The sequence below is a fragment of the Dreissena polymorpha genome, chromosome 11, assembly GCF_020536995.1.
Source record: "Dreissena polymorpha isolate Duluth1 chromosome 11, UMN_Dpol_1.0, whole genome shotgun sequence".
Classification (NCBI taxonomy): domain Eukaryota; kingdom Metazoa; phylum Mollusca; class Bivalvia; order Myida; family Dreissenidae; genus Dreissena; species Dreissena polymorpha.
In genome coordinates this window covers 18,533,076-18,553,262 of record NC_068365.1, presented here as the reverse complement: position 1 = coordinate 18,553,262, position 20,187 = coordinate 18,533,076, and the positions used below count along the sequence as shown (strand labels likewise).

The following is a 20,187-nucleotide window of genomic DNA, read 5'->3' as shown; positions in this document are numbered from 1 at the left end:
CCAATCGTCTAATCCAATTAAAAAACGCAAGTTGTTTTGAAATCGCTACATGCATGAAAAAGATCTAGAACGACACTCAATGATTATATGTTAAACATTTGACATTGAACTATGAAATTGATCTTAATATAACCAACCAACATTGGGAGTCACTAGAAAATTTTAACAGCAAGAACAGGTTTAGTCGACTAACATACATTCTGTTGTAGCGACGTGAGTGGAAACAATTGACTTTTTGGCCTTATTTCAACCGATATATCATTACGGAATTCTATTATTACGTCAACGTATGACAAAGTTGTATTATAAACCCTAGTACAACGTTAACAAAATATAGCATTTATCAAATAGTGAAATACAATTAAAAGCAAACAATGCGTATACTGATCGTTGCTGTTTGTCTGATCCAGTGTACCATAGAAGCAACGCTTCTTTGTTTGTCATATGATTCCGTCATTTCATAATATAGTGTAATGTACTTTAATTAAATTAACACACAAATATTATTTCCGGTAGTCAATCTTTATCATGCAAGTCGACATACACAAATTCTGTATTATGCTACAAGCTATCTGTTCCATTAAATATTACCATACAAGCTTGACTTTATTTCAATGACGTCATCAAATTTATAAAAACAAAACATAATCTGTATTGTTTGTGCTAATCAAATGAGTAACTTGGTATGCAAACAACATTCGATATCAGTTGTACTGTTCACCCCATATAAAACGTAAACCGTGTTTTAGCCAGTCTTTCCTGCAGCAATACGTAAGTAAGCAACTAAACTCGTTCCTTACTACTCCGACACGTCCACACTGAATTCCGGCACTTTTTCCTGCTAAATAATCAAAATTATATATTTGTAGCACTGCGGTAAAAATCTTTTATTCAAAATTCCCAACATCGAAATGAAAAAGCGACTGAGCGAAGCAGAGAATGGCAATATTGTTCATGCAACCAGCATTTAATCCATACTCAATCCACATTTTCAGTACATACAAACGCCGTGTTTTTGTTTCAGATCGTTCCGGAACAGTTATGAGAATGATGACATTCTATGATGACGTCATAAATTAGTACGCGTATTTGTGCGGTTGTGAGGTTAATTGAAGCGCAGCATGCATGCCGTTTTAATGTGTGAGCTCATTCATGTTGAGGATACTGTATTAAGTGCTGTATGTGTATTTAACTTATGTTCGAAATCATCACGAAATACTTACTTCATTTATATCTGACGTACTCAAATTCCGTTGTTATGCTTTTTATACGATTCCTTTGTACCATACTAGCTTGACTATTTGTTATGATCTCATTGCAGATTTTTGTTAAGAACTAATAATGTATAGATAGTAGGAGCTAAACTAAATGGTAAATACAAACAGCCAATTCAATCAGTTGGATATCTGCTACAAAGACTGCAAATTAGCCGAGTAATTTGTAACTATACTCACTTGAAAATTCCTTTATTAAAATGGTGCTTTCAGAGAAATTGCATTATTACACAAATTATCAATCAATAATCTGTGGATCTTTACTCAGTTAGTGTTAAATAGATTTACAAGTAAAAGTCTTATTTTGATATGATATTTCAGACGAACTAAATGAAATCGTTGAAAGTAGTCTGAAGATTTTGCTTAGATGATTAAGTCTAACATAGTCACTATATAATTTGCATTTACGCAATTTTAAAACAAAAGAACATGCAGAGCTTATTTATCATCACCCCTTTAAGTTTTCAATAATGTCAAAAATGTGCATGGTTGTTCCGGTGAAATGGTCTTAAACAGATATAAATCTTGCTTATTTTATGTTTTTCTCCTTTAGGTCTCCTGAGAATAAACTTGATCGTCAACAATAGACGCGAATAATTAAACAACACAAGGACATATAGTCACAAAAAATAGTGTAAAACCAGTATAGAAATGCAAAAAATGCAAGTTAGAAGATTAAACCATCATGACGTTTTCTTTAAAAAAAATACGGTAAAAATATACATGCAAAAATGGACGAAATCAGGTGCGATTTAGTTTCAGTTCAGACGGATTTGCCTGAGTCTATAGAAACTGCTGTGAATGACGGCGCTCAGGAAAAACCATCAAATCTTCAACAAAGTCGTGCGACCATTAGTGATAACGGAGACGCGACTAAAAAAAACATTCCGCACGAGAACAAATTGAATCAAAATCAGGACCCTAAATTCTTAGGTCGAAAACTCGAAGATTTGCAAACCCGACTAGAAGAAGGCCAACAAGACTACTTATTTGAAGTAAAGGCTTCAATAGATCACAGCACACAATATCTGCATAGTAAAATAGATAGAGTGGAAGCAACAGTCGAAGTAATTCGGAACAACCAACAAAAGTGTACTGCGGACATGATATCAAAAGTGCAAGACGATTTTGATTTAAATTGCAAGGGTAAGTATTTACATTAAATTTGTTTTTCACAAATTACTGTGTTAATATACGCTATTGATAAAGAAAAGCAATTCTAAATTGAATAATTGATAGTCAAATACAAATTGCATGTACGTAACCACGACGCAAGTGTGTACATAGGTGTATGAGCAAGTACACTTACGTCACAACCAGTTGATCAGATGTTCTTCGGATATCATCATTTGGATATCCTGCAATTAAAAATCGTAAAATGAAATAAAGCTATTTTTATTTTGTTAATCGCAACCGCACTCGATTTAATTTACCGAAAAGCTGTTTTATTATTGGTTTTGGTTGAGCCTACATCTTCACGACATACACATTTTACTTTTCACAGTTTATGGTACAATATTCTTGTATAAACGAAAATATCAGGTTTCTCTAGTATCGGAATAAGCTTGTTAGAATGGTTTTGAAGATGTATTGCCCTCCTTTCTTTATAATTTCGCTCGAATAGTTTCTGAGCAAAATATTATTAAATTGGCGGTATGGAAAAAAAACTCTCAGCACACACTGTAATGAAAAAGTAAATAATATGTTGCGCCCTGAAAAATATTAATAATGAACCCAAGTCATTAAAGCTGACAGAATTTCAGAACTTACTTTTATATTCTTGTGTGACATTATAATGTAAATATAACATGCAAATTCGTTGAATTTATATCCCCCGCCAATATGCTTCTGGACACAAAAGTATTATATTGGACACTCAAAAAAGCATTTTTTCAAGATACAAAGGGCTATTACTCCGTTATTAACAGATGGTGTACAATGCCATGTGGCGTGCATCATCCTCTTATCCATATATATACCCATACCAAGTTTCAATGAAATCCGCCAAAACACTTCCAAGATATGGCTCCGGACACAAACAAAGTATTTTTCAAGATACAAAGGGCCATAACTCTGTTATTAACTGATGATGTACAATGCCATTTAGCGTGCATCATCCTCTTATCCATATACATACTCATACCAAGTTTCAATGAAATCCGCCAAAGCACTTTCAACATATGGCTCCGGACGGACGGACGGACGGAAAGACGGACGGACGGAAAGACGGGCGGACAGAAAGACGGACGGACGGACGGAAAACGCCAAAACAATATCCCTCCGCCTATGGCGGGGGATAGTTAGTGGTTTTGTACTAATCAGTAGCAACATTTTAGGGGTATAAATAATCGTTTCAATGTGCATTTATTGGACTTACGTTCTGGATATTTAAGACAGAAGTGTTAAAGAATCTAGGTGTATCCTATTTTAATAACAAACATGGAATAAAATATGTGTATATGTATTTATCTCGCTCTATCAAATGTTTTGGACACCACAATCCGTCGAACAATTGATCAATATGTTGTGACTATATAAGAAAATGTTCAAGTAAACATCTCTTTCCAAAATCAGTTCCATATTGAATAACAACGATTACTTTTTCTACTACTTCATGTACAACAACTTTTACGACTACTAGTACTACTTCCACAACAACTATTAGTTCTACTACTACTATTACTACTACAACTACTTCTTCTTCTTCTACTGCTACTCCTCCTCCTCGTCCTCCTCCTCCTCCTCCTCCTCCTCCTACTACTACTACTACGTCTACTACTACTACTACTTCTACTACTACTAATTATAATAAGTCTACTATTACTAACACTACTACTGCTACTATTACAACTACTGTTATTACTGCTACTACTACTTCTACTTCTATTACTACTACTGCTACTACTACTGCTACTGCTGCTACAACTGATGCAACTACTAGTTCTGCTACTTCTACTACTGCTACTGCTACTACTACTGGTGCTTCTACTGCTACTACAGCTACTACAGTACTGCTACTGCTGCTATTGCTGCTACTGCTGCTACTACTTTACTTCTACTACTCCTACTACTGCAGCTACTACCTCTACTACTGCTACTATTGTTACTACTGATACTGCTGCTACTGCTGGTACCGCTGCTACTGCTGCTACTGCTTCTACTGTTTCTACTGCTGCTTCTACTTCTTCTGCTGTCACTGCTGTAATGCTTCTGCCTCTACTGCTGCTGCTGCTACTGCTGCGACTGCTGCATCTGCTGCTACTGCTGCTGCTACTGCTTTTACTGCAGCAACTGCTACTACTTCAACAACTGATTCTACTGCTACTGCTTCTGTTGCTGATGCTGCTACTACATTGCTATTGTTACTGCTACTACCTCTACTACTACTACTACTTCTACTACTACTAATAATAATAAGTCTACTATTACTCAAACTACTACTGCTACTATTACTACTACTGTTATTACTGCTACTTCTATTTCTACTTCTATTACTACTACTGCTACTGCTGCTACTACTGATGCAACTACTGATGCAACTACTAGTTCTGCTACTTCTACTACTGCTACTACTACTACTACTGGTGCTTCTACTGCTACTACAGCTACTACAGTACTGCTACTGCTGCTATTGCTGCTACTGCTGCTACTACTTTACTTCTACTACTCCTACTACTGCAGCTACTACCTCTACTACTGCTACTATTGTTACTACTGATACTGCTGCTACTGCTGGTACCGCTGCTACTGCTGCTACTGCTGCTACTGCTGCTACTGCTGCTACTGCTGCTACTGCTTCTACTGTTTCTACTGCTGCTTCTACTTCTTCTGCTGTCACTGCTGTAATGCTTCTGCCTCTACTGCTGCTGCTGCTACTGCTGCGACTGCTGCATCTGCTGCTACTGCTGCTGCTACTGCTTCTACTGCAGCAACTGCTACTACTTCAACAACTGATTCTACTGCTACTGCTTCTGTTGCTGATGCTGCTACTACATTGCTATTGTTACTGCTACTACCTCTACTACTACTACTACTTTTACTACTAATAATAATAATAAGTCTACTATTACTCAAACTACTACTGCTACTATTACTACTACTGTTATTACTGCTACTACTATTTCTACTTCTATTACTACTACTGCTACTGCTGCTACTACTGATGCAACTACTAGTTCTGCTACTTCTACTACTGCTACTACTACTACTTCTGGTGTTTCTACTGCTACTACAGCTACTTCTGCTACTGCTGCTATTGCTGCTACTGCTGCTACTACTTTACTTCTACCACTTCTACTACTGCAGCTACTACTTCTACTACTGCTACTATTGTTACTACTGCTACTGCTGCTACTGCTCGTACCGCTGCTGCTGCTGCTACTGCTGCTACTGCTGCTACTGCTTCTACTGCTTCTATTGCTTCTACTGCTTCTACTGCTGCTTCTACTTCTTCTGCTGTCAGTGCTGGTAAGATTCTGCCTCTTCTGCTGCTGCTGCTACTGCTGCGACTGCTGCTTCTGCTGCTGCTTCTACTGCTGCTACCGCTGCTACCGCTGCTACTGCTGCTGCTACAGCTGCTGCTGCTTCTGCTTCTGCTGCTGCTGCTACTGCTGCTGCGCGATATTTGCTCGATTTAGTGTCGAGTGTCATATCGTGCGTCGCGCGTCGTATCGTGCGTCGAGCAAATGTCGCGTGTCGACATAGGGAATTTTAGGTCGACAGGCGACATTTGCGCGACATTTGCCCGATATAGTGTCGATTGTCATCTCGCATGTCGCGCGTCGTATCGTGCGTCGCTAAAATGTCGAGTGTCGTGCTCGAAGTTCGACACACGACATTTAAGCGACATTCTAGTGAAGCACGATATGACAGTCGACAATTCAGACGACAGTCAAAATTTTCTGCAAGATCTTTTTTTCTATAAGCCAGCGCGATATGCGAAACTAATATCTTGGTTGTCGCATGATTTTTGCATGTCGACTTTAAATGTCGAGTGTCATATCGTGCGTCTCTTGAATGTCGCTTGAATGTAGCTTGAATGTCGTGCGGCGACCTCGAAGGTCGATACGCGACAATCAACTTGGCACTATCCGGATTCCGTAGTTAACAACAAGCGCATGCGTTTATTTTGTATACGAGCTGGGATTCCTCCGTTGTAATAATAAACAGTTGCGCGTTTGTAACGCTTTAAAATTTTCGGGGTTTCAAATCGTCAAAAGATGCATGCAATGGGTATTTTAGCATGGTAAATGTTCACTTTTACTATCTCGTAGCAACTACAACGAATATTGCAAATCCGAAACAATTTTGTTCAATTTTCGTCAATTTACTAAACCGTGAACAGGTCCCTTAAATATTGCAAATGATATAAGTATGCGTAACACTTTTTACTCAACTGATCCGTTATCTTTAGCCATGAACTATTTATTCATGCTTTTCTATATTCATTATTATTCTATCACTTATTTATGATGATCTTGTTTTTTTATTATCTTGCTGTATTTTGCCATCTTTGTATTGTGTATTGACAATGTTCAATTACTTGACTCCTATCCGTATTTCAATTTTAATATATCAGCTAATACCTGTACGGTCACTGACTTCCTAAAGTCGAAGGTCGACACGCGACAATCGGCATGGCCCAATCTGGATTCCGAGGCTAGCGATTTCGCTCGAAATTAATCAATTTTGGCGACGAGACTGGATGTTTGAAGAACCCTTGAAGTATCCCTGGAGCAGGCAAAGAAAGTGTTTTGGCTTAAAAACTGATCTTATAGTAAGTTCCAGACGTCCTACTTTTCGAAAGTTTTGCGTGTTTACAAAGGAATTTTAGCAACCGTTTATATTTAATTTTATATTAATGGTATTTTGTTCTGCAACGAAACTAATTAAGTATTGATAGCATAATTTGTTCCTTGCGCATTTTAAAATAAGTTCATGTGCCTCTAGATGTTTGTATCACAATTTAATGAATTTGTGTTATGAAACACTCCATAATTATTAGAAATACATTTTTTAATAAAAAACATGCTAACATGTTGTTTTCAGAGTAAATTCCAAGACAGCCAACAATTGGCCAGTGGTGCCGATCAAAGAAAATAATGGATACCCGTCACCCTATGCTTGCATTTTGAGGATATGCTCTGAGTACAAGGGAATCAACAAGGAAAATCCCTTTCAATCCTTGTTGATTCTGCTTGTCCAAAGTCGATGTTCTCTTATGTTGCTCCTAATCCATTTACGGTAACTGCGGAGCTTGCAGTATCCAAGAGGTCAAGGAAAAAGGCCAAGCAAGCCGGGAACAATTTGTATATTAACTCATATAAATTGGTATATGATGTATGTTTGTTTGACTAACTTTAACATACCATCATTGTGAAATATAAACTTGTAAAAGCTGAAATCAAGGATAACTGATTATGGCTTGCAACATGCTTTGTGAATTTTGCAGAGTGGTTTTAAATGAAGTATAGCAGTGATTTTGAAAGTGCATGTTCAACCCTGGCTGTTGGTTTTGCACTGTAAGTAGATGACCTTATAATTTGAGATGATGCCTCAATGCATTTGTATCAGTGTGTAGCGAAATTGCCTGTCTTCGATCAATTATTTTTATAATAGTAGAGTATAACCATTTTTTATACGGCATCGTTTCTCTTTCAGTTACTTGGATAAATTCATAGATCGGACACTCATATTTCAATTTGGGTAATACATATAGTTTTAATCTGACATTAATAAAACAATTTGCATTATTGCCTTACAATATAACTTTTTACTGCATTACTATAAGTGATAACTCACTAATGTGAACTGAACATTGTTAAATAGTATATCATTGCTGTTTTACAAGGATGAAGTAAATTAGTTTTTACCCATTTTGTAGAATGGTTGCGTCTAGGGTATCACGTGACTTGTCTATATATATATAAACAGTGGCTTCTATGTATTAGAATGATTCCGAGGTTGGTTCTCAATGCGTACATATCGAATATTATAAGGTAAATAACTGTATCTTTCTGTCTACTGATTAATACACATTGTGGTTGTAAAAGTGACAGAACTATTTGTTAGCAAGAGCTTGTCTGCTGAGTAAACCTAGGTGGAAAAGCGACAGTCTATATCTAACGTTAACAGTTTAAGCTTTGACGTTCGTCTACGCAAATTGAATCTGACTAGGCTCATCCATAGTCTCAGACCAGGCTCATCCATAGTTTCATACCAGGCTCATCCATAGTTTCAAACTAGGCTCATCCCTAGTTCCAGACTAGGCTCATCCATAGTCTAAGACCAGGACAATCATAGTTTCTGACTAGGCTCATCCAAAGTCTCAAACCTGGCTCGTCCGTTGTTCTTATTGATTAGCTTGTTACATTGACCTGGGTTTTGTTGATTTCTACTGTGATTTATTATATAAACCAATCCTTGTTTCCAAATTATTTGTCTCCAATCACACTGGTAAAGCAGCCAGGCGAAAATATTTTATATCCTTAGCCAGCGTGAATCTCAGTCTGGTTAAAGTTACCTTGCACGTTTCACTAGTGCTAATACATACTTAAGGTTACACAATTTATTACATTTAAATAAGTGAGCTGCTAATAAACAATAACTAAAAAACCATTGTCAAAATACTCATTCAAGCGCTAAGATGTCAGTATTACACTTGGATCGTTTGTTCGTTTATATAGTATATGTAAAACTCGTTTTACTATCTTGTCAAGAAGTTATTTTTCAAGTACTTAATGTATAAACACAATGAATTTCAATAACTACGTACACATTTGTTTTAATCCGCGAGTTCTCAAAAATACCAATAGTTTAAGTAAAGGACAGTAATTGAAAGACTTTTAGAATCAATCGTAGTAGTTTCCCTTACGTCACAAATATTGTCAATTCTAAAATGGCGGTTTTGTTGCTCTTATATCATAAAATGAATCGATTAAGTATAATTATACTTGTATATAAATATATAAAAGTAAGTTTAACGTTTGTTATTGTAAATTGTTTATAAAAAAATACCGTAAAGGCTGTTTGAAACTGTTAAGGATTTGTGAATAATCATAGTTGAAAACATTAACATTTAATTTCAAGTTTTAAAGGGCCTTTTCACGTTTTGGTAAATTGACAAAATTAAGTAAAATTTGTTTCAGATTCGCAACTGTTCATTGTAGTTATGGTATTTGTAAGGAAACAGTAATACTGAACATATATCATGCTCTAAAATATCCATAGGCATATGTTGACGATTTAAAAACCTGAATATTATAAAGCGTTGCAACGCGAAACGATTGTATAATTTGGGGAGTTCTGCTGTTGTCGTAATAATTTGTGACACTACGAGGATTGCTTATATAAAGTAAAAAATACATCACTCAATGTATGAGCACGGATGGTCTAAGCGTAATATCACTTTTATTATGCGCATTTTTCACTGTCGAATTTAGCTGAAAAGAATTAGCAGGTCAAAAGAGTTAGTTCAAATGTGGTAACTGACCAATTATCTGCAACTCATCATGCTACCATTTGTTTATAAAAAATATATATTATATTCGATATTTTAACATGACTGTACAGTCCTCTAAGCAGAGCGGAAAAGTCTTTTTCTTAGGATCGGAGTTAGTGTTCGTGTGTCGTATATATAGATACGAATCTGCACTAAAACTAAATTTAGATTCACATCGCACATGCATGATCAGTTGTCAAACGAAAGTATGATTGCTATTCAAATGCATTATTGTACTCTTTCCGGGATATTGTTTTAGTATGTTTTAGTATGTTAACAAATATAAGTGTTTATTAAGTGAAAACACCAAACATGAACGACGGTTGCGATAGACACCTATAAACATATCATATACTGTTAGATGCGCAAAATATCACTTTAACAAGGTGCCTGAACCACGTGACTTTTTCGGCTATGTGTGGGACAATCGGATGTAAACAAAACGTCGCTTCAGGTAATGTTTTTGATAATTTCTTCATTATTTCAAAACCATTAAAAAAAACACGAGTGCCCGGTCATTGTAAAAAGACACAACTTTGTTAAGTTTGCGCAGAATTAATTATTTTTTCCAAAAAGTGCAACCGCGTGTATGAAGCACATGAAGTGAAATGCTATGTGTGGTATATTTTTTTGTTCAATCAACAAAAACATTCATTATAATATTGTCGAGGGTTTAAAAAATAGGGCGGACATTGTTATTTTTCATAGATAAGCTACTTACATTGTATGTTTGCGCAAATACATCTAATTCGGAGTGTGTGTATATAAATGTTATACTGCTATGTGTGGGACACATTTTTTAAATGCTATGTGTGGTATACAAGAGTTTGCCCGTCAGTTCTGCATTTAATCTGAACACAGTTTTGTAAGAATCTAGAACATAAACTTTAGTCCGCCCTGAAAATATATCAAATTAACCAAATGTTACATTATTGAATACTGAAGTAATCGTATAATAATTAAACAATTTATGTTCAACTGAACATAATTCTTATAAAAGCATACATGTTATGTTGAAATATAATATTTCTTTGTTTTACTTATTCTCTTTAAATAAATATAATGATTGATATTTCTGCCTGATTATTGAACTTGGTCCATTTTTTAATGAATGATAAAGAAAATAAGAGCACATGCTTTAAAATGGGTTTTACTTCTATTGCTTTTCAGACTTGAAAAGGATAAGTCGAAAGATCTGTAACGCTATTAAGGTTCGAAGCTGTGTAAGAACTACATGAACACCATCAAACCACACGGAAGGCAAGTAAATTATCAAAACCACAGTGACAGAGACAGGGACCTCGCTTCATTCGGTGATGTTTATGGAAAGCTATTTCAACTAACTATTCGAACATAACATTAAACATGTAATTTTGCATAAGCAAAACAAAGTGTGTGTATTGATATGTGTGTATATTTATGGGTTTTGTATCTATGTTATTCCTAAAATTGATTCGATGAATATAAAATCTTATTTATGTGTTAATAAAACAGGTGTTTCATAACAAATAACAATTTAAATCCAATGATGCTTGTTTGTGGTGTATTCCAATATCATCTCCATATGAACATCTTCTAATCCAATAATGCTTGTGTGTGGTCTATTCCAATATTATCTCCATATGAATATCTTCAGTATATCAAAATAAACACGTCATTAGTAATAACATTACTTTATAACTAGCATGCACATGTAACAATAGAAATTAAAGCACCAAATACATAAAGAAGAACATTAGTATTCACAAAGAAATTGTAATCAGTCAATTTATGAATTTGCAAATCTTGCTATTCAAACATATGAATGCTCCAATTAAGTCATAACAAATGATCATCGCCAAAACGTCTTGACTTGTGGGGGTTATTATACCAACAAACATATTGAATTGCATCAATACTTCATTTACTCAAATTCAAATGAAATCTGAATATTATGAACTGAAAATAGTTTGAGATGTTTAATGAAAATACTCATTCGCCCCGGTCATGAAAGGGCGCTGCAAGATCTCGTTACCACTGCACCAAGTAATTAACATTAAATCATATTATGTTGGTCAATTTGTTGAAATGTCAACTTTTTATGTAATGTTTACTTTGATTGTTTTCTTCCCTGCAATACTTGCACCATCTGGTAATAAAACAAAAAGTCATTTAAACTTTGGAACATTTACTATACATGTTTGTATATGACAACTTTTCATTGATCAAGATATCAGTACGTCTCTTGAAGGTGCTTCCAAAAATACTTTAAATCTCCCTGAAAAGAACAAAATACAAATGAAATAAACTGTTAAACTAAAATATAGCATGCGTGATATATCAGATAGCTCAATAGGATTTAGATACAAATACGTGATTTTCCAGAAAAAAAATTATTGATCCTAGTGTCTATTTGTTTAAAAATGCTGTATGATCTCTTTATGCCTATTCAACAACTATCGTTACAGTCAAAAATGCCTACACATTCCTGCTAAAAAACACACAACTAACACTTTTTGTAGTTTTGTTGCAATAATATGCACATGACATCTTGCACAAACAATCCTTACGATTTTGTGTATTAAACAAGTGCATTAGTTGGCAGTAACAATTCACTGAAAATTCAACATTTTGTAACAATCAATTTTATAGAAACAAACAAGAACAAGTTTGCCCAACGGAACTATTTTCCTGTCCGTGCGTGGGTGGCTTTGTGTTAGGAGATCCCCGATCGTGTTTTAACCTCTCCGCCACACTGTTCGCAAACAAATGGCATTTTAAAAGTAAACAAAATATGAATATAAGTTATCGACAATCATGATAATTTTGAGTAACATGAACGTAGGATTATCATATTTAAGGCGCGCAAAACACCTCCAACAATGTTTATTGACCAACTTTTGTTATTCAGACAGACTTAAAATATTATTGACGTTAATGTCAATCTTTCGATTCTCTAGTTTAGTTTGTATACCACACATAGCATTTAAAAAAGTTGTCCCTGACATAGCATCATTACATTTTCATACACACACTCCGAATCAGATGTATTTGCGCAAACATACAATGTGTGTAGCTTCTCTATGAAGAATTACAATGTCCGCCCTATTTTTTAAACCCTCGACAACATTGTAATCAACGTTTTTGTTGATCCAATAAAAAAATATACCACACATAGCATTTCACTTCGTGTGTTTTCAAGCACGCGGTTGCACTTTTTGGAAAAAATACTTAATTAATTTAGCGCAAACTACCAAAGTTGTGTCTTTTGACAATGACCGGGCACTCGTCTTTGTTTTTTTGTAAATGATTTTGAAATAATGAAGAAATTATCAAATACGTTACCTGAAGCGACGTTTTGTTTGCATCCGATTGTCCCACACATAGCCGAAAAAGTCACGTGGTTTAGGCACCTTCTTTAAGTAAACACAACATTTCAAATGACCCTTTGCTTGAAATTTTCAGAAGTCAAGATACTGAGTTATTTTGTTGTGCTTACTAGTTAGATTCACTGAACATATTTTAAGTGTACATTTTAGTCAAAACTATGCGATTTAATACAATTGCTATTATGTGAATACTCAATTATTCATAGTTTATATATTTATACTTATGGAGTTAATGTCAAACAAACGTAGGGTAAGGGTATCCAGAAAAATCTATTGTTCATTAATTCTCGTTAACAGAGCTCATTGAACAAAAAGTTAGAATAAAAATACCTCCAATATGAATTTAAACTTCAACTGTATGTTTATGTAAGACATGTTTTGTTTCCCTTGTAAGTTGTTTTAACGGAAGACACCATTTTCAAACTCGCTGTGACTTTAAGATTATTTAAGTTGTTGTATTCTAGACATGCAAGGAAAACCACCCGTTTTACTATCTTGTCGAGAAGCCATGTTTTTTAATCGGACAGGATAGGGTTTCGAACCGGAATTAGGTATCATGAGAACAGATGTTCTCCACAATTTGCATAGATGTACACAAGATTTCGATGAACACGTTGTCCTATGTAGTGCACACAAATGTGAAGAATAAAATAGGTCAAAAAATTAATACGCGTGATCACATTTCAAATACTTTAATCGCAAAATGATGGCGAGACAAAAACGAATTAATTTGTGTTGGATTAAATCGTCAAAATTATTATCATCATCTCTCCGCAACAACCACACAATGCAACATCTTTATCAACATCAGCATCATCATCATAATCGCTACTACCACCATAATTACCACCACTTCCACCACCCAAATCCACACCTATCAGTAGGATGATTTTTTACATTCACAAAGATCAATTCTGGTTACGGCAAAGATTTACACGAATATATATGATACTGATTATATGCGTTCGGCTAAGTATATCGAACAAATGTGATCGTACACATTATCGCGAACAGTACCCACGTTAATGTTTATGCTATATCTCTATAAAATATAAAGTGACAGAATAGCGCGCGTGTGTGTGTGTGTGACACACACATTCACACTCAGAGGGGGTAATCACGTGATAGTCACGATGGCGACGCCCATACCGAGACAGTTATTTTTCGCCGTTGAATACCCTTTATTACTTCTGTTTATTTTTTAAATGACGCTCACTTTCAAGCCATATCAGTAAAAAGGTGATAAGCGTTTATTTCGTATTTAAATTCGCTTTATATCTCGACTTTACTCGGTGCAAATTTTCTTAGTGGAGCCCTAATTAGGTCATCCCGCTAAGAAATTTTGCACCGAGTAAAGTCGAGATATAGAGCCAATATTACTTAGAAATAAAAGTCAGTAACTTTCTGTTTAATATGGCTGGAAAGTGGGCGGAAAATACCTGCCTCGGCATGGACGTCGCCATTTTGTTTGTCACGTGATTACCCCCTCTGACACTTACTGTGTGTGTTTTTGTATGTGAGTAGGGGGGATGCGTGCGTGCATGCGTGTTTGCATGTGTGTTCGTGTGCGTACATGCGTGCGTAATCGCGTGCGTACGAACATGCTTGTGTGCTCGCGTGCGTGCGTGTTTGTGTGTGATTGCGTTTACGTTGGTTTTCCTAACACAGCGAAGTAATTCATTGGAAAATACACGCACTGTACAAAAAACTACCGAGGTACTTTTTCCCATTACCTCGGTATGTGTATTTCGTAAAACGCGTAAAACGACATATAGTGTTTCTATTGGGGGGGAGGGGGATACCTCGAAATAACGTTGGTCTGCCGGTGTACCTCGGTAAGGGTGGGTACTTCGGTATGTTGTCTGTATATCGGTGTGTGGACCTCGGATGTATATTAACAGACTGACGGACACACACACATACCTCGGTCTGTGTACCCCTGTAAGTAAGTAATACCGGTATGTGTGCGCGCGTGTGTGTGTGTGTGCGTGCGTTCGTGTGTGATAGGGGGAAATGTGTATTGTTTGTTTATATTTTTATACGATGAATGTTTACATTATCATTCATTATGTGATATCATGCTCTATTTTCAGAGTTCCTTGACGTTTTAATTGAGCACTACAGGAATACGCAGAGTACCGTGTCGATTTTACCGATATGGGACGGCCATGATAAACCCATACATACTGTATTTGTGCAACCAAAATTAATTCATATAACAATCGAAAACGATGGATCCCGACGAAAAACGGAGAAAGAAGTGCTTCAATACAAATAATTATTTTACAAAGGCAACACGCTCAATAAGCGAGTAATTCTACAAGGTGAGCCCGGGATGGGCAAAACTACACTGCTATCAAAGATCGTGCTTAACTGGTGTGAGGCTGTATCACCTGAATCTCAGGAGAACAGTGCAAATTGCAGTGATTTGGAAACGTTGTATGGGTTTAAATTTCTTTTCCATTTATCTCTCAGAGATTCGCCTGAAACATTAGAGGTAGTAAAGATGATAAGAACACAACTAATTGACAAAATGTACGCAGATGAAGATGAACGTAAAGAGGTGTACAAACTACTTCAGCATATCATGAAAAAAGAAAAATGCATCATCTGTATGGACGGGCTGAATGAATGGGCTAATAACCTGAACACTGACCCTTTACCGTTAATTGCCACTTGTCACAAGCAATGTGTAGCGTTAATAACAACAAGACCATGGAAAATGGCGGACAAAAGAATCAAGGATTCTAGCATTGACCTTTTAATAGAAGTTAGCGGAATAATGGATAAAGAACAGCTAGCGAAATTCGTTCTCAAAAGTCATCAGACCAACAATACCAAATCAAACTCAGAGTTTATGTCATATATTAAAGAACACAAGTTAGAGCATTTTCTCGAGTCTCCATGGCTATTGACACTGCTAGTTAGTGTGTGGCTCAACAGTCAACATTTTAGTGGCTCGTTGTGCGAAATGAACTGCATTTTGCTTGATAATCTTTTCAGGAAAGCAGCGACACATGAAGGTTATTTCCGTAATGCACAATTTCGATGCTTAAATGGTACGAAATACATTTATCCACGCGTCGAAATTTTATATTCTCTTGCCAAACTTGCCTTTGAATGCACGTTCTCATCGGAAAAATCACTTGTATTCTGCAAAGAAACAGTAGAGTTTGTCTCAAGAACACCTGCAATTTTCCCTTCAAGCTGGAGTCTTATCAGAAAGGTACATTTCTTCATTACAATCGCAGTTTTCATTCCTCCATGAGACAGTGCAGGAATTCCTTGCTGCATTTCATATCGCAATATCAAATGATATCTCAATATTAAGTATCCTTGGAAACAACATTCGCAAAATGTTAGAAATCAGACAGGTATATATATACCTATGCGGGCTTAACACTGACAAGGCAACGCAACTTTTAGACCAAGCTGTCCATGACCTTCACGGTGCCATGAGTCACGGATTGAGAATGTACGTAAAAAGGATGTATAACAAGAAGAATGAATCTCGAGTGCAGACAGACAATAAAAACTTGATAAATATTGTCACTACTAACGATAATGTTACTGACTACGATTATAGTGATTTCGATTCAAGCTGTTTATCAATAGCAATATTATTCCAGAGCATGCTCATTGCGGGTTTTAGAGAGGCTAAAGCCAGTAAGCAAAATGTATCTAATCTAGTGTGTAATGATTTCATTTTTCATGAATACCTAAACGATTCTGAATCAGTCATCTTGAAGTTAATGTTAATGAACAATACATCATGTGTACGTTCACTTATTTTACATAATTACACACTACAAGAGAAAGAGATACTAACAATACTTCAAATGTCAAAGTCTTTTCTTGTGCGTTTGGTGATACCTGGAAATCATGAAGTGTGTTCCGCATTACATGATTTGAAATTAACGGAGCTAGTATTGAAAACAAACATCAATTTAACGGTACTCTCTGATGTGATGCCGTCCCTTTCCATATTAAATTATTTACAAATCACAAAATGCAATTTGCACGACGAAATCTGTGTCCCTGTAGGTTTAAAACATTTATCATTGTATTGCATAACGTGTTCTGCTAGGTTTCTGAGCATGTTGCTACTCCGGTTATCGTCATTAGTTCACCGCATACGTTGCGACTTGCTTAGTTGCTCCGTGGAATGTGAAGATCACCAAACAAGTCATGCATATGGTGGAACGAATATGGATATATCCGTTCTACAAAGTAAATTGTGTGCATGTGACATGTCACACGTTAAACTGCTAGTTGAAAATGGTAGTAGGGAACTGTTTGAATTATTTCATGGTACAAGTATAGGAAAACTGACACTCCAAACGACTGCCGATGTTTTAGAAGCCGCTGATCTTCTACCTACACTCATCAGTTTAGAAAAACTATATATATGGGGGACGTTTAATGATCGATGTGCTATACAGCTTCCTCCAACGTTACAAATTCTATCCATGCAGGGAATAGAATGTTCAACAGAATGGCTTGGTAGCGTCTTAATCAAGCTTTCTTCATTACTACATCAAGTTCAATGTGTGCTGATTAATGGTGCTGTGAGAACAATTTACGAAGAAGATGGACACGAAGTAACAATGTCATCTGTGCAATGTGAATTTTTGTCTTGTGACATGTCACATGTTGAACTGTATGTTGGTAATTGTAGTAGGGACCTGTATGAACTATTGCGTGGTTCAAGTATAGGAGCCCTGACACTCCTTACGACTGATGATGTTTCATTAGCCGCTGATATTCTACCCACACTCAACAACTTAAACAAACTAAATATAAGGGGGACGTTTAATGATAGCTGTGCTATACAGCTTCCTCAAAAGTTACAATTTCTGTCACTACAGAGAGTAGAATCTTCAACTGAATGGCTCGGAAGTTTGTTAATCAAGCTTTCTTCATTACAACATCCAGTTGAATGTCACTTGCTTGATATTGCTGTGAACACAAGTTACACAACAGATGGACAAGATACTGTGTTGTCTGTAGCGCGAAGTGAATTGATGTCTTGTGACATGTCACATGTTGGACTGGACGTTAGAAATGGTAGTAGGGACCTGTATGAACTATTGCGTGGTACAAGTATAGGGATACTTGCACTAAGATCGACTGACGATGTTTCATTAGCCGCTGATATTCTACACACAGTCAACAACTTAGAAAAACTATATATATGGGTGACGTTTAAGGATCGATGTGCTATACAGCTTCCTCCAAAGTTACAAGTTCTGTCAATAAAAGAAGGGGAATGTTCAACTGAATGGCTCGGAAGTTTGTTAATCAAGCTTTCTTCATTACAACATCCAGTTGAATGCCAATTGCTTGATATTGCTTTGAACACAATTTATAAAGAAGAACAAGATACTGCTTTGTCTGTTGCGCAAAGTGAATTGTTGTCTTGTGACATGTCACATGTTAAACTGTATGTTGGTAATGGTAGTAGGGACCTGTATGAACTATTGCGTGAAACAAGTATAGGAATACTTGCACTAAGAACGACTGACGATGTTTCATTAGCCGCTGGTATTCTACCCACACTCTACAACTTAGAAAAACTATATATATGTGGGACGTTGAAGGATCGATGTGCTATACAGCTTCCTCCTACGTTACAATATCTATCACTACAGAGAGTCGAATGTTCAACTGAATGGATAGGCAGCTTGCTAATCAAGCTTTCTTCATTACAACACCAAGTTGAATGTGACTTGTTTGATATTGCTGTGAACAAACGTTACGCAGAAGCTGAACAAGATACTGCTTTGCCTGTTGCGCGAAGTGAATTGTTGTCTTGTGACATGTCACATGTTACACTGTTTGTTAGAAATGGTAGTAGGGTAGTGTATGAACTATTGCGAGGAGCCCTCACACTCGCAATGTCTGACGATGTTTCATTAGCCGCTGATACGCTCACTAAGTTGTAATCATAATGCTGCTTCGCTATTGTGTAAACTTTTCTAGGAACCCAACGTCGATGTTGCAAACCAAAAAGCGAACACAGCACGCGTTTGTTTTTCAATAATCACACCACGCATAAAATGTAACGCATAAGCATTTTAGTTTTCATGTTTCTTTCTTTACGTAAAAAATGTTCGTTCGATTGCAGTATTTTAAAATGTGTCAACCATATTTTAATTACGTATTTACATAAAACTATACAATTAAAAAGAGTAATTCGTTATGCGTTCAAACGTTATTGTTTAGGGCAACTAACTTATATTGTTTTAAAGGGATCTTTTCACGCTTTGGTAAATTGACAAAATTGAAAAAAGTTGTTTCAGATCCGCAAATTTTCGTTTTAGTTTTGATATTTGTGAGGAAACAGTAATACTGAACATTTACCATGCTCTAATATAGCCATTATATGCATCTTTTGACGATTTTAAAACCTAAAAATTATAAAGCGTTGCAACGCGAAACGATTGAATAATTTGGAGAGTTCTGTTTTTGTCGTTAAATTTTGTGAAACAACGAAGATTGCTTATATAAGGTATAAAATACGTCAAGAATGTGTACTCGGCGGAATAGCTCAGTAGGCTAAAGCGTTTTTACTTCTAGACTCTGGCAGTACTCCAGGGGTCACTGGTTCGAAACCTGTTCCGGGCAATGTTCTTTTCCTTTTTTTAATTTTATTCTTGATTTTTTACTGGTGCTTTTACGATCCAATGTTTACATTTATCAATATAAAGCATTTAATGAATAAGTTAAAAAATGCCAAAATCTGTGAAAAGGCCCCTTTAATGCGCAGACTAAAAGCACATTCCATAAAATAACAAATATTCTATATCACTGAGCTTTTAAGCCCTTTTTATAACAACCGTGATATTTTATGTTGAAAATGCTTTACAATGTTTCGAAATCTTATTATCGTACACCGGTGAATCTTCATCACATCTTTTCCTAGCAATTTACAGGTCGGTTTGTCTTTTTACGAAAAACGCATTTTGACGAAACCTCACAATACAAAATGTTTTCACTTTGAAAGATTTACTGCAACACATAGCGGAAACGTTTTTGTAACAAC

General features: G+C 35.9%; 1 protein-coding gene across 2 annotated transcripts; it reads left to right on the top strand.

Annotated features, from left to right (window-relative positions):
* Nucleotides 1-1,833: 1,833 nt before the first annotated feature.
* On the top strand, nt 1,834-19,385 carry LOC127850983 (uncharacterized). Of its 2 annotated transcripts, none has more exons than XM_052384391.1 (2): nt 1,834-2,420; nt 15,236-19,385. In XM_052384391.1, exon 2 carries the CDS (start codon nt 16,499-16,501, stop codon nt 19,085-19,087), a length of 2,589 nt encoding a protein of 862 aa, XP_052240351.1. In that variant the 5' UTR covers nt 1,834-2,420; nt 15,236-16,498; the 3' UTR covers nt 19,088-19,385. Both variants share the same exon structure in this region, with proteins under 2 accessions (XP_052240351.1, XP_052240353.1).
* The last annotated feature ends 802 nt before the right edge of the window (nt 19,386-20,187 follow it).